General features: G+C 40.4%; 1 protein-coding gene across 2 annotated transcripts in view; it reads right to left on the reverse strand.

Annotated features, from left to right (window-relative positions):
- The window catches only part of LOC140199748 (T-box transcription factor TBX19-like), a 30,128-nt gene extending 16,168 nt beyond the window's left edge, over window positions 1-13,960 (reverse strand). Inside the window, exons 1-3 of one of the 2 annotated variants that reach the window (XM_072262228.1) lie at window positions 13,776-13,960; window positions 7,574-7,838; window positions 1,487-1,621 (exon numbers count right to left, since the gene is read on the reverse strand). In XM_072262228.1, the coding sequence (XP_072118329.1) occupies window positions 1,487-1,621; window positions 7,574-7,838; window positions 13,776-13,960 (585 nt within the window). Of the gene's footprint in view, window positions 1-1,486; window positions 1,622-7,573; window positions 7,839-13,262; window positions 13,389-13,775 lie in introns of those variants that run through there. The other variant, XM_072262229.1, reaches the window with a different exon arrangement.
- Window positions 13,961-15,087: the final 1,127 nt, after the last annotated feature.

Below are 15,087 nucleotides of genomic sequence, written 5' to 3' on the forward strand. Positions count from 1 at the left end.
ATCCATTGATGTCAACAGGGGATAGCCAGTCTCCAGTCCTCCTGTAACCCACAACCAGCTCCTTTGTTTTTGTTACAAAGAGGGAGAGATTATTTCTTGACACCACTGTGTCAGAGAGATGACTTCTTCCCTGTAGGCCACCTCGTTATTGTTTGAGATAAGGTCTATCAATGTAGTGCCGTTGGTAAATTTAATTAGCAGATTGGAGCTGTGGGTGTCGATACAGTCATGGGTATACAGGGTGTAAAGGAGGGGAGTTAGTACACAGCCCTGAGGGGCTCCTGTATTGAGAGTCATTGGGGTGGAGGTGAGGGAACCCATTCTTACCACCTCTTGCGATCTGACAGGAAGTGCAGGATCCAGCTGCACAAGGCAGGGTCAAGGCAGAGGTCTCTGGGCTTCTTGTTGAGCCTGGATGGAACTATGGTGTTGAATGCTGAACTGTAGTCCAAGAACAGCATTCTCACATAAGCATCCCTCTTCTCCAGATGTGCAAGGACGGTATGTAGAGCAGTGGCTATTGCGTCATCTGTCGATCAGTTGTGTTGGTAGGCAAATTGTACAGGGTCCAGTTTGGGTGGTAGCAAGCTGCAGATGTAATCCCTGACCAGCATCTCAAAGCATTTGCTTATTATTGAGGAGAGTGCGACAGGAGGCCAGTCGTTCAGACATGTTACCTTGGTCTTTTTTGGTACAAGGACAATGGTGGATAAGAAGCAGGAGGCACTCTACACTGGGAGAGGGAGAGATTAAAAATGTCAGTAAACACCTGCCAGTTGTGCTAAGCACATTCTGAGTACTCGCCCTGGGATGCCATCTGGTCCTGCAGCCTTGCGACTGTCCACTTGCTGGAAACATCTGCATGCCTCAGAGATGACCAGGTTGCAAATTGCAGCGGTGGCTTTCCTCGGAGGCTCAGATTTAGCAACATCGAACTGAGCATAAAAATGATCGAGGTCATCGGGGAGAGAGGCCGCGATGTTGGCGGCACCACAACGTTTTGTTTTGAAGTCTGCGATGGTGTACAGCCCTCGGCACAAGTCACGTGTGCTATTCATTGTGAATCTTGACTCAATCTTGTCCCTGTATTGTTGTTTCACAGCCTTGATAACTTTGCGCAGATCATAGCTAGATGGGTGCTGGGTTAGCAGAATGTTGCAGACTATCTGATATTTTATTGATGCTGCAACATGCACAACTCACTTTCTCCGTCAATGTTTCACAATAAGACAATGCATTTTTCCAGCGACCCCAGTCAATTTAAAGGGAGCATGTTGTACAAGGCCCCTTTAAATTTAGTGGCAATATTAAAGGAGCCAGGCACCAGGGCCCTCATGAGTGGACTGTTTGGTTTAGAGATACCACGACAACAGGCCCTTCCAGCCCCACAAGCCTGTGCTGCCCAATTACACCCCTGTGACCAATTAATTAAAGTAATTAAGAGAAGTTCAATACAAGTTGGCATTGCAACAATGACTGTACTGACCTCTTCATTCTGGTATGCAGTCACAGCAATGAACTGAGTTTCAGGGAAAGTGTGATTAGAAATCATTCTGTGAGGGCCTCCAACACGCACTATATGAACTTGGGGCTTGTACTTATGCAGAGAATTTAAAATCACCTGAAAAATAATGAAAATGACATAAAAATTAAGTGCAAACCACATGGATGGAGTTTATCAATGAAGTAAAATCACAACTGGAATGATCTAGCTGCACTGGCTGATGATACACACTCCCAATTCATGTATACAAAGTAAAAGCTGCCCCTCATTTTTGCTATGAATGAGGAATAAGTATGTTATCAGGACCAATATCAAGTGACGCGTGCTTATTTTTTTTTTAAATGACCACCAAAGATGACAAATTTCTAAACCAATAAAATCTCTTTGCCACTTGGACTCACCACAACGGGCCTTTAAGTGCAATTGCTGTTCTTCTTGTACTTGGTTATAATTAAGAAACAAATCAACAGATTTTCAGCATTCTTGTTACCAGATTCCTCACTCAGTAACCCCAGTTTTAAAGATGCTAATATCCCAAGGGCCATCAATCAAGCACACTCGCAAAAAACAAAAGATCCTGGCTGCTTTCTGCAACAGTGATGCACATTTCAAATATCAATAGGCAGGTTTGCATTTACACCCCCAAAACGTACCAAAATTCTTCACAATTTTAAGTGCTTGTGAATTATGGATCTGATTCCCTCTTCTCACAACAACACACTGTCTTATAACCACAAAACCTCTTCCTAATTCTGTAGTGTATTTAACATTTCCATAACATTTGAGTAATATTGTAAATATATTGTTTAAGTATTATTTGTTTACACAATTCATTACGAGTTATATGTAAAAATTGCATGAATGGCATAGGTCGGTATGCCACCACATCATATGTAAGGCCCCACTGAAGAAAAAATAGATCCGTTTCCTGACAACCATGTTTTCCTTTCATAAAATTTCAGGAGCTGGAAATCAATAGTGGTGATGAACAAGTCTAAAATAAACTGAGTTAACTACCTCCTGTTCAAATGCAACATGTTTTTCTTCACAAGGAGAGAGGTGTTAGAGTTTTTAGAAGCGCAGCACATTTCTTTGGAAGGAGACAGAGATGATCAAGTGTTTTTTTTTATAAAGGCAGAGATAAAATGAAATCTGTTCATAAACGAGTAGCAGGTGATAATATTCAAATTTTTATTTTAAAAAGAGCAGAAATGGCTGGCTCAAAAAGATAGGTGCATTTGATTGCACAACAGATGATGTATACTGAATGAATTGAGCAATAGTTTGAAGCAAATTAAATTGCCAATGAAAAGCAAGTGCCAGTGTGACTGAGCGCAATAGGTGGGAAAACACACTTAGAAGTTTGATTGCTCCAACCACACCAGCTGAAATGAGTTTTGCTTATATCATGAACATAATGCAGGAACATTTAGAACCAAACCCAATGTAGACAACAGAATACTTTAGGTTTCATAAATAGAACCAAAAGGAAGGGGAGTCCATTCATTGGCTGAACTGAAAAAATAGTCCAAACAATGTCAGTTCAATGATGAGCTTAATGATGCACTGAGAAATTGTTAGTTTTTTTTGGAATCTTACAAGAAAGCATTTAAAAACAGGTCCCGACTGAAGTACAACTCCATTTAAAAGAGCAGCTGAAATTGCTGTATCAATAGAAACAGCAGCCAGAGACACAATTTAATTGCAGTCAGAAATTAACGTGTGAACAAAATTGCAACGTCTTAACAGAAAAACTGCCTGGCCAAACAAATTGTGCAGCAGCTGTGACGCAGGCTCACTTACGCCAGACCAAAGAAGATTTAAAGGTGAAACTTCCAGAAAATACAACAAAGTAGGACAAATACAAAGAGTAACAGTGAAATACAACAACCAACTAGCCACATTGGGCTCGTAGGTGGTAAAAAGAGGAGGGCCAGCATTGTGGGGTTGAGAGTGGCTGAGACAACCATAACTTGATTGGAGATCCATCCAGCATTTGCATGCCACATCCCCTGCAATAGAGTCGACTGAAAGTGAATTAATAAAGATATTGGATGATGCCACAGCAGTTTAAGGACTCAAACACAAAATGGATAAAATAGTGCTAAATGAGAAAGCAGCACCCTAGTTTACAAAGCTGTCTGGTTCTGTATACCATCTGTGATAAATTAGCCAGTGAGCTAGCTCACATGGAGGCTGAAGGAATTCGTTCCAAGGTTGAGTGGAGCCCATGGAAAATACCAGTGGTCCGAGTAGCCAAGATGAATGGGGCTGTCAGGATCTTGGTGATTTTAAGGTAACTATAACCCAGTACTGAAAGTAGGTCAATACTGTCTGCCCAGGATAAAGGTCATCTTTGCAAACCTTTCTGGAGGAAAACGCTTCAGCAAAGTGGACTTAGCTGAGGCCTACCTACAGATAGAGATGGAAGAAAACTCCAAAGATTTCTCACTCATTTAGTAAGTAAACACGCAAAGGGCTTATCACTATAATCGGCTTATTTTTGGAGCAGCATCTGTACTTGCAGGCTGGCAAAAAGCTATGAACCAGGAGCTGCAAGGCTGCCCAGGCGTTCAGTGTTACCTGGATAAGATCATTGTTATCAGTGAGGATGACAAGGAACATCTCCAAAATCTTAACACAGAGTTAAAAAGATTAGAAGATTATGGGCTCAAGCACAATGCAACAAGTGTGAATTCTTTAAACCAAGCATCACTTACTGTGGTCACAGCATTGATGTACAAGGATTACACAAGTGTGCTGAGAAAATTCAAGTAGTGGTGGCTACCCCGAGGCAAAAGGACACGTCACAATTGTGGTCCATTTTAGGATTGTCAATTACTATGACAAGTTCCATCAAACCTGGCTACTATATTCTTCCTCTTGAGCGCGTTACTACATGGCTTTCCAAAAGGCAAAGGAAATGGTAGCATCAGACACTGTACTCACACATTATGATCCACATTGTACATTGAAGCTTGTCTGGGAAGCTCGCCTTATGGTATAGGGGCAGCTATGTCACATGTGATGAGTGATGGAGGTGAATGCCCCATAGCCCTTGCATCACGTTTACTAACCACTTCAGAGAAAAATTACGTGCAGATTGACAGAGGCCTGGAGCCTGGTTTGAGGTGTAAAGTGTTTCAACCAGTACCTGCATCGGAGAAAGTTTACCCTCATTACTGATCATCAACCACTAGAGTCCATTTTCAACCCACAGAAGGGTGTTCCACTAATAGCAGTAGCACAAGTGCAGAGATGGGCTCTGTTTCTTGGAGGAAACAATAACAAGATGGAATTCATGAAGACAACTAATCATAGAAATGCTGATGAATTGTCCCATTTACCCTTGGAAAAGGAAATACCTGAAAAATTTACCAAAGAGGAGACTCCTCTTACTGTATTCTCCCTATTACAGCAGAGATGATTCAAAGGGAACCAGAACCAGGAGCCAGACCTGAGTGTCATTGTACACCAGTCATTGAAAGTGGGCGTGCAGGTACAGCAGGCGGTGAAAAAGGCGAATGGTATGCTGGCATTCATAGCAAGAGGATTTGAGTACAGGAGCAGGGAGGTACTACTGCAGTTGTACAAGGCCTTGGTGAGACCACACCTGGAGTATTGTGTGCAGTTTTGGTCCCCTAATCTGAGGAAAGACATCCTTGCCATAGAGGGAGTACAAAGAAGGTTCACCAGATTGATTCCTGGGATGGCAGGGCTTTCATATGATGAAAGACTGGATCGACTAGGCTTATACTCGTTGGAATTTAGAAGATTGAGGGGGGATCTGATTGAAAGGTATAAAATTCTAAAGGGATTGGACAGGCCAGATGCAGGAAGATTGTTCCCGATGTTGGGGAAGTCCAGAACGAGGGGTCACAGTTTAAGGATAATGGGGAAGCCTTTTAGGATTGAGATGAGGAAAAACTTCTTCACACAGAGAGTGGTGAATCTGTGGAATTCTCTGCCCCAGGAAACAGTTGAGGCCAGTTCATTTTCTACATTTAAGAGGGAGCTAGATATGGCCCTTGTGGCTAAAGGGATCAGGGGGTATGGAGAGTAGGCAGGTACAGGGTTCTGAGTTGGACGATCAGCCATGATCATACCGAATGGCGGTGCAGGCTCGAAGGGCCGAATGGCCTACTCCTGCACCTATTTTCTATGTTTCTATGTTCCTAAAAGACCCCACACTGTCTCAGATCTACATGGCAACACAGAATGTCTGGAATGTGCAGTTAAAATTCTAGTTCCCTCATTTCTACCAGTGCCAAGATGAACTTGCTTTATGTGGGTATTCAAAGTTGTTGCACCTTCCAAGCTGACAGCTAAGTATTGGAGGAACTACATGCCGGTCATCTGGGTGTGGTCTAAATGAAAGCCTTAGCTCAAACTTTTGTCTGGTGGCCTGGGATAGATCAGCAGATCGAGCAGCTTGCTATACACTGTTCTGGATGCCAACACAACCAGGAGAAAGGCATTCAGAGCTATCAGGGCCACTTCCTGCAGTCCCAGAATCAACTCTTGCAACCAGGAGAAAGGCATTCAGAGCTGTCAGAACCACTTCCTGCAGTCCCAGAATCAACTCCTACAACCACCACGGAGAGGCCACAGAATCTGAGATTATTTTCACAGCCACAAGTCTCACCTGCCAAGCAGAGTGACCCCTCTTGTCAGGAAAGACATTATCCCACAAGAGCGAGGAGTATGGTATATTTAATATTTCAGTAATACGTATTTGAGCAATATTGTAAATATTTGTTAGATTAAGCATTCTTTGTTTACACAATTTCTTAGTGTTATATGCAAGCAGCACATGAATGGCATACTTCTTTATGCCACAACGTCATATGTGAGCACCTCATTAAAGAAAAACTAAGTAGACCTGTTTCCTGGCTCCAGAGTTGTTCTTTCACAAGTTTCTGGAATCACAAAACATATCATAATCCCCACACCCCTTGATTAGATAATAGCCTGAAGATTAGAAGAAAATGTATTCACCCAAGACACTTCTTATAGGGAAAATATAGGAGGATACAGCAAACAAAATCCCTCAACAGTAGATTGATGATTTAAACCTCAGTGGGCTCAGGCACTGATTAAGTAGTCAGAGAGAAATCCAGCACCTGCAACAATAACACAGGGAAATTTCCAACTCTATGCAACAAAAGGACTTGCACCTAAACAAGAACAGCTGATGTTACCCAGCAGAATGCTAGCTGATACCAGCTAAATAATTCTTTAGTAAACAAAAATGTGCTTCCCTGCCCCCCCCCCACAAGAATGGATCAAGGCTTTCTGCTGATTGATGGAGAAAAACTGAAAGGCCTTCCATTATATTACTGTAAGTTCATTCATAATAAATTATAAGAAATGCCAATTTATTAACAGGAGTCATAATTGATTTACTTGTTTACAAGGAACCTTTTGAAACAGGGTTTAAAAGGGAAGGGACTATGTGATATTTTGAAATATTGAAGATGTCATACAAGGCTAATCAAGGATTAAATGACTATCATGGATGTTGATCATTTTAAATGCAGCCTTGCAACTTTGTCCCAGAACTAAAAACACCATAGGCTTACCACCACCCCCCCACCAAAGTAAATTTGTATATTCCTTAGTGTGATTTTATTAGGCTTTTTTAGGCATTCTAAAAGATTCGCAATTAATTTCATAATTACAAAACAACTCCAATTATGTAATTTTGCATAAAGCACTTACTTTTGTTTGTGTCAATTTTAGAAAATTTTGTGCCAAGAAAAACATAAATGACTGAATTCATTACAAATGCTTTTACATGAAATTGTATTCATAGGGAGATCTCTTAATGCTTACTGGGCTGCATCAAGCAAACCCTTTTTTCCCCTGACTACAACATGATGTCCATTAAACTCTGAATATGCCAATTAGTCCCGTTTATTCTTGTTTACATTTGGTTTCCTTTCAAACAATAGCCTATATGAGTAGAGCAGGATGAGTGGATTGCTATAATTACATTAATGCACACTTGATATTTCACAATTGCCCTGCTTGTGATTACTAAATGAGAGGAAAAAAAGAAAGCCTTACCTGTCCAGTGGTGTTTGCTTTATTCGTCAACTTGACTTTACTGAAAGATATTGGTGCTTTCATCCAGTGTGCGCCGAAGTTAGGGGATTCTGGGTGGATGTAAACACAGCTTTGTGTCAGGGGTTCCAGTTTACCAGCTGGGATCCATTCACCATTCACGTATTTCCAGCGATGACTGTCAGCAGCAACAAAGTCGAGCAGGAATGAATACATGCCATTTGGATCTAATCCAGATACACTTATTTTCAGAACTGGAAACATCCGCCTGAAACAAGGAAAGAAGCGGGTGGGGAGGAGGGGATAAAAAGAGTTGGGGGGGGAGAAGGAGGAGGAATATCAATTTTTGCTTTTGGGAAGTATAAAGATAATTCCAGAAAATACCAAGAAAGCATAATAATCATTTCAAAAAAAAAAGCCTGATTAATATTCAGGTGCAAATACTAATTCTCATGTTAGTCCAAGCACATATTTAGGCAAGTAGGGAGTCAATAGTTTCAAAGCCATGGTAGCATAGTGGTTAGTGTGACACTATTAGAGTTCGGGGTGGGGGCGGGGGGAGTAGATTTGGGACAGAGATGAGGAGGAACTGCTTTTCCAAGAGAGTGGTGAACCTGCGGAATTCTCTGCCCAATTTAAGCAGTGGAGGCTACCTCAGTAAATATATTTAAGACAAGGTCGGATAGATTTTTGCATAGTAGGGGAGTTAAGGGTTATGGGGAAAACAGCCGGTAGGTGGAGAAGAGTCCATGGCCAGATCGGCTATGATCTTGTTGAATGGCAGAGCAGGCTTGACATGCTAGATAGCCTCCTCTTGCTCCTATTTCTTATTCTGGAGTTTGGAGTTCAATTCCAGCACTATCCTGTAAAGAGTTTGTATATTCTCCCTGTGGATTTTCTCCTGGTGCTCCAGTTTCCTCCCACAGTCCAAAGATGTACTAGTTAGAGAGTTAATTGGCCATTGTAATTTGTCCTGAGATTAGACTAGTGTTAAATAAGTGGGTTGTTGGGTGGCGTGACTTGCTGGGACAGAAGGGCAAGTTCCACACTGTATCTCTAAATAAATAAAGTGTTCATCAAATCAAAGGCAGATGGAAAGTAACAGGATTAAAAATACAAGTTGCAGAATTGATCTTTCAGGACAGGTGTAATTTTACTACATCATGGAACAAACCAATACAGTGAAAAGAATTAATATTTTTCAAAGGCAAAATTTATCAGTGCATTATCAGATAATAATACAAAGAGTGCATAATCATTTGCAACTTTCAGCATGTTATCTAAAACCCTACATACATTTCAAACAACTTATCAACATTAATCCACTGTTGCATTATGAGCCAATGACCATTTTGTTTATGGACCTATTACATAAAAATTCAGAAGCATCGCGAGACATCTTGTGATGCACAAAAGCAAGCGTTCTCATTAAAGGAAGCCAGTTTGGTTTGGAGACAAAGTGCAAATGGGCAGTTACAGAGTGCTACAGCAAGACCACAGTAGTAAGCAAGGACTGTGGGGCTCAAGTTTTATTGGAAAGGGTTTCCAGTACAGCGGCTGTGAAAACAGTGAGGCAGGAATTTACACATACTATTTTAACATTCATTGCTCAGAATGACAGCTCTTCTGCTATGGAGGCACTAAAGCGAGGATGACTATTTGCATAAACTTCCCCAATTCATCCAGAAATGTGACCACAAGCTTCAGCCCCTTACACTATTCCAGTGAAAACTATTGTGTGCCCAGGGATCATCATCTATCTGGGCAAACTGCAGCCATCAAAGTTCAATAATTTCGGGTTATCAGCAATTCAGCCTTGTATCTCTTAATTCCAATTTCATTTTTTCCCCTCCAAGTCCAGTTAATAATTCATTCTCTCCCCTTTACTATTCCTCTGGGCCTACTTTTGTTATGCACAACTGACTACCATTCTTTCACATTACACTAAAATAGCATTTGTTATTCAATCTCTCCTTCCCTTGAAATGTATGTAGGATTTTAGATGTGCTGAAAGTTGCAAATGCTTATGGACATTCACTGCATCCTTTTCAAAAGGTCAAAGTTTCTGCTCATCTTAAAACTTATTTTACCTCTGACTTTAGTTCTAAAGGAAGATCATCAGCCTGAAAGATTAACTCAATATCTTTCTGTATAGGCATTACCCAAACAACTCTTTGCTTTACTCCAGGCATATTGAAATTAGTAATAATAAGGCTTCTCTGAGGATTTTCACTTTGTCATGGGGGAAAGGCTTGTGAGTTCCTCGGATGTCAAGCGTGATGCCTTCTGGAGCTCAGCTCCTGGTGGGGTCACGCATGATGGCAAGGTCAGAGGACGGGGTTCAGACAAAGTGAAATCCAACCAAGACCTCAGCAATGGAGCTGGTAGAAGATGATGCCTCACAATGGCAGTGAAGGCAGACGAAGGCTGCAGCTGTGAAGCATCCCCAGTCACCTTGCATTCCATGTAACCTGACCCTGACTCTGATCTGTCAAGATCTGCCGTGCATCAGTCTTCCTATATTAAACAAAGCCAAGCATGGCTGTTCTCCAATAATAGTTAAAAAGATAATCACTATTTTGCTTCAGTACATACAAAGCAATGGCCTGGTGATAATTCTGGGAATGGTGTGAATGATAAGAGTGATGTGTAATCCAGAGATTTTTTTGTATTTAATCGATTCGTCTCAAATATTTCCTCTGGTGGAAAGTCTCAAACTCAGTGCTGTCAATGTAAACAGAATGATGAGAAAGTGGAACTAACTGTCAAGGGTAATTTAGGAAAATAGCTCAGATAGTAAGAGAGGATACTTGGTAAGCATCTTCTAATGAGAAAGAAAGAGGATTATATTGATACATATGTTGTAGGGTGGCACAGTGGTGCAGTGGTTAGCACAATGCTTTACAATACAGGCAACCCAGGTTCAATTCCCACCACTGCCTGCAAGGAGTTTGTACATTCTCCCCATGACCACGTGGGCTTCTCCAAGTGCTCCACAGTCCAAAGACAAACTGGTTGGTAAATTGTAAATTGTCCCATGATTAGGATAGGATTAAGTCAGGGGATTGCTGGCTGTTGAGTCTCAAAGGGCCAGATGGGACTACTCAATAAATAACAATAAAATGGAAGGAAATCTCATTTGAAACATAATCACATCGTGTGGTGCCATGTATTCCACATCCTCTCACAATAAAAAAATTGTCATGGACTATAATATTTTGCTGTGATAGGCAAATGGATTGCATTATAAACACAACATCTTGTACACCAAGTAAGATTTTCAAAAGAAGAGATTGGATCAATGGGGATTGGATCGGCACAGTACCTCCAGCAAGATATCATTCAAGTAGTTGGGTTTCAACTTATTCTCGGTAAGAGTGCCAGCAATTGCAAGCCATGGTAGGTGAGATAGCACAAAGAAAGCAAGGACTCTTTCATGAAAGTTGAAGATGACAAGTCCCAGAGCAGAGAACAAGTGGGACAGGGGGTGGAGGAATTAACTGGGCAACACCAACCACAGTACTGCCACAGTCCTCAGAGCTGCAGGCGGGAACACCAGCCGCTAAGACCCCGCCTTGCCGTGGGCAGGAACACCAGCCACCCAATTTATTTCTTCCATTCCCAATTTCAGGCCATTCTCCATCTCAATTCTCAGCAGTTTTCACCAGTGAAAACACAATGAACCAAATACACCTTCACGCTCAGTTATTTACCAGGCCGTCAGCAGAGCCTTTCAGAGTGAGAGGGGAAAAAGTAATTACCAGACTTCTTCTACTCAACGGTGCCAATAACATTAGTTTTAATTTTTAGAAACTGTAGGCTTTGAAAAGGTAATTAGCAAGTGCCTTGTTTGCTATATTACATTCAGTGTTAATGCCAATACACTCCATCTCATTGAATGTGCATAGAAAAAAAACTGCAATCCAGGAATTGCATTCAAAAGTTTTAAACACTGATTTAACACACAGTAATTCCAATAACTGAAACAGAAATTTTCATTCAGCCGGTCCTGGTTTGGCACAGGTTGCGATTTGTGTAACTTAATGATATTGTATATGCAACTGCCGGCTCTCCACAACTAGAGGTCAGAATTCAAAGGATTCTTTGGGGAAGTTTGTACTCCGTTGAGGGTTAGAACATTGACACTGCACTGCAAGATTTACGCTTTTTAAAAAATATATACTTCAAAATTCCAGGATCTACTGTAGTTTTAATTTTTTTTCGTTGTATGGAACTGGGTACCTTTCCAGTACTCTCTCCCGCACGCCACATCATCCGTGCCCTTAATCAGGTCGTGGGGCCCCCACGAAGGCTATTAAAGTGGTCCAAAGCTACGCTCACAGCTGGGTTCGCCATCAATTGTGTCCACGTGAATCGGGGTCACTTTCAGCCTTGTGGTAGGCTTGCTGGAGACTGCACCCGGAACGTGCCCAAGGGACCGCACCCGCCACCCGGTTTCAGACGCTGCCTAACCAACCAAAATTGGCAATATATTGGTTTAATCTTTGCCACTTTCGAAGTTAATTCTATCATGCCTTTTACAATGGGAAACACTGAGGATTCTCTCTCCTGACCCAGTTTTGAAAGACATTGAAAAACTGACGAGAACGATACGATTTTCTCCCGGGACCCCCAACTCTGCCTTTTGACAGCTCGCTGCTATTTTTCTGAAACTAAACACATGCAAAAAGTTCACACAGAAACAAATAATTTCAAAATAAACATCTTTTAGTAATTTAATTGTGACTTTTAAAGACCTAAGCAATTTACGTGCACGGAAGTCAAGCCCGTACACAGAAGAAATGTTATCATCTGGCCCACTCTCGTTCATTTCTTTATTCGTCATCACTGCTATTAATATTCCAGGAATTCACTTTGCTTCTGACCACCCTCGATCCCTCGCTCGGTGAAAGTTGATTTCCAACTTCCCTTTCTCTCGAACATCACGTTCTCGGTTTTGTCATTATTTTGCAATTCTATCAAGCCCTGTCTTCACATGTGAAGATGTTTAACCCGATTAAGTTCATCACTTAGTTTGAAGTTTTCCTTTACCTCTTAAGGAAAGGGACATAAGTGAATTCTCTCTTCCCCAATTGTCACGAGGGAATGAACTGCTTAACATAGTACCAGTCTTCACTTTTGAAACATCTTGTTTTTTCGGGGTATTTTTAATAATTAGTACATTTTTCAGATCAAAATGCTGGATGAACTCAGCAGGTCAGGCAGCGTCTATGCAAAGGAATAAACAGCCGACGTTTGGCACCGAAACTCCTCGCCACTTGAACTCATTAAAGTTATCTGCTTTTACTGCACATTTGTCTAAACTCAACACCCATCCAACTAGCTACTACAATGACATATTTACACAACTCCCATATAATCTGAATTCCTTTTCCGTTTCAAATAATAAAATGAATAAATAAAATGAAGAAATGCAAACAAATGATAATCAGAGACGAATCATAGGAATTGAACGAAAGAGAACAAACAGAAAAACAAATTAACTGAACTAGGTCAGAGTAAAAATAGTTTTGTATACATCTCTTTAACATCCTACCGTTGGGGGGGGGGGGGAGGTAACAAGGACTTTGTTAGGCTAGGTAACAGTTTCTTCCCCCAAGGCTGTGAGACTTCTGAGCACCCAGTACACATTATTTATAACAGCGCCAGTAGCAGTAAAACTGTTGCATACTTAACTATATGCTTTTATGTCAACTTGAACAGCGTCTCCACAGAGTACTTTTTTATCTGTTAATAATATTTATTGTGCTGTATGTTGCACATTGGTCCCCGAGGAACTTGGTTTTCTTTAGCTGTTTACATGCAAGTGTTGAAAGACAATAAACTTGAACCTGAAACAAACGTACAATAAGCAGTTTGCCCACTAAAAATAAAATTTCATTAAGAACATTTGAAAATGTATATATAAAAATTGAACATTAGTTAACAGCACCGCTAAGTATCATATAGAATATGAACATGGTAGAAGATATGCATAAACATGGTGTATATCATAAGTATTTGAGCCATACTTTTTCAATTAAATGGTTGCAATTAATTATTCACAATGTTATTAATAATTATTTTACCAACACTATTTGACTAAAGTTATCTTATTCCAGTAACTTAAGATTCTTGAATCCTAATGATCGCAAATCTATTAATGTATTCTACATTTAGCTGGCCTGTAGGTTGATTAACTGACCTTCCATTCTTGGTGACAATCATTTCGTTGGTGACTGCTTTGAACTTTTGCCAAAGATTTGCATCTTCCAGGACCACTTTCAATTGCTTTTCGGTGGGATCTCCCTTCTCACTGCCCGCCACCAGGTCACATTCAACTGCACTGAGCAAACGGGCCACACTCGTCTTCCCCTCAGCTTCATTCATTTCAGTTGGACGAAGTTCTTGGAAGGCCAGTCGAATTTAAAGTGAAACTAAGCTAATATGAGCATTGGCTATTGAACGTTCCGGTTAAAAATAAAATTCACCATAGGAGGGTATTCGAAAATAATCGTAACACAAACTACTTCTCTTGTCACATGACTTTCACCCGATTTGCTATTGGTTTGGTTGCAATATCAGGTGTTGCAGAAACCGTTAGTTAAAACCTGTTAGATTTGCCACTGCCCAGTCGCCCGTTAAATGTTGCGAGAGTAATTAGCTGATTTACCGTTGTTAATTATTCCCAAATTGTTTTGGCAATCTTTTCTCTAACAAAAAAAGTGTTTATTAATTCAACATGTAGTTAAGTAACTTGCAGTTTTATTATAAATGTAAAATTGATAGATTATAATTCTAAGTAATAGAATGGTAAACTGCACAGTCCATATTCAGTATTCGCACATTTGCTCTAAGATAATGTACCTTTCAAAATAAAAGAATAGTTAAGATGACTAGCAATGAGTAATAATGCCGCTTACAGACAATTCTTCTTTTACTTGCAAATTTGACTTATTTTGTTTTATAACTGAAGATACTTCAATTTCTGTAAAAAGTGAGCAATTTCAAAGTATCTTTGACTGTATTGGGTCGGATTCTGACGCTTTGTATATTATACATAAATTTTAAACGAACAAGGCACGTAGGAATGTAATAATTCTCTCACACACACACGGATAAGCTAATGCGTCCTCTCTGCTATTAATTATACGGTTATGTTCTCTTCACGGGGGAAAAAAATAATTGAAGATATGTAATTGTAGTTAGACCTTAAATTAGGAACGATTTACAAATTTGAGTATCCGCCTTTATACGGACGGGCCTTTGAATTCATAACTAATAACGAATTGAAAGAAATTGGCACCATTAAGATCACTGGAATATAGTCAAAAGCAAATAGCTGGTAATCAAACAAAACACATTAAATGGGAAGAAATTCTATGAGCCATAACAACCATCAGTTTCGCACAATATCAATAACTCGATTATTCCAAATATTATTCCTTGACGCTTTTTCTGTCTAGATTCATGAGCATGTAGCGTGTTGGTTGTAACCATATACAGTTGCTTTAAAA

This window comes from Mobula birostris, chromosome 6 (genome assembly GCF_030028105.1).
Source record: "Mobula birostris isolate sMobBir1 chromosome 6, sMobBir1.hap1, whole genome shotgun sequence".
In the NCBI taxonomy this organism is placed as follows: domain Eukaryota; kingdom Metazoa; phylum Chordata; class Chondrichthyes; order Myliobatiformes; family Myliobatidae; genus Mobula; species Mobula birostris.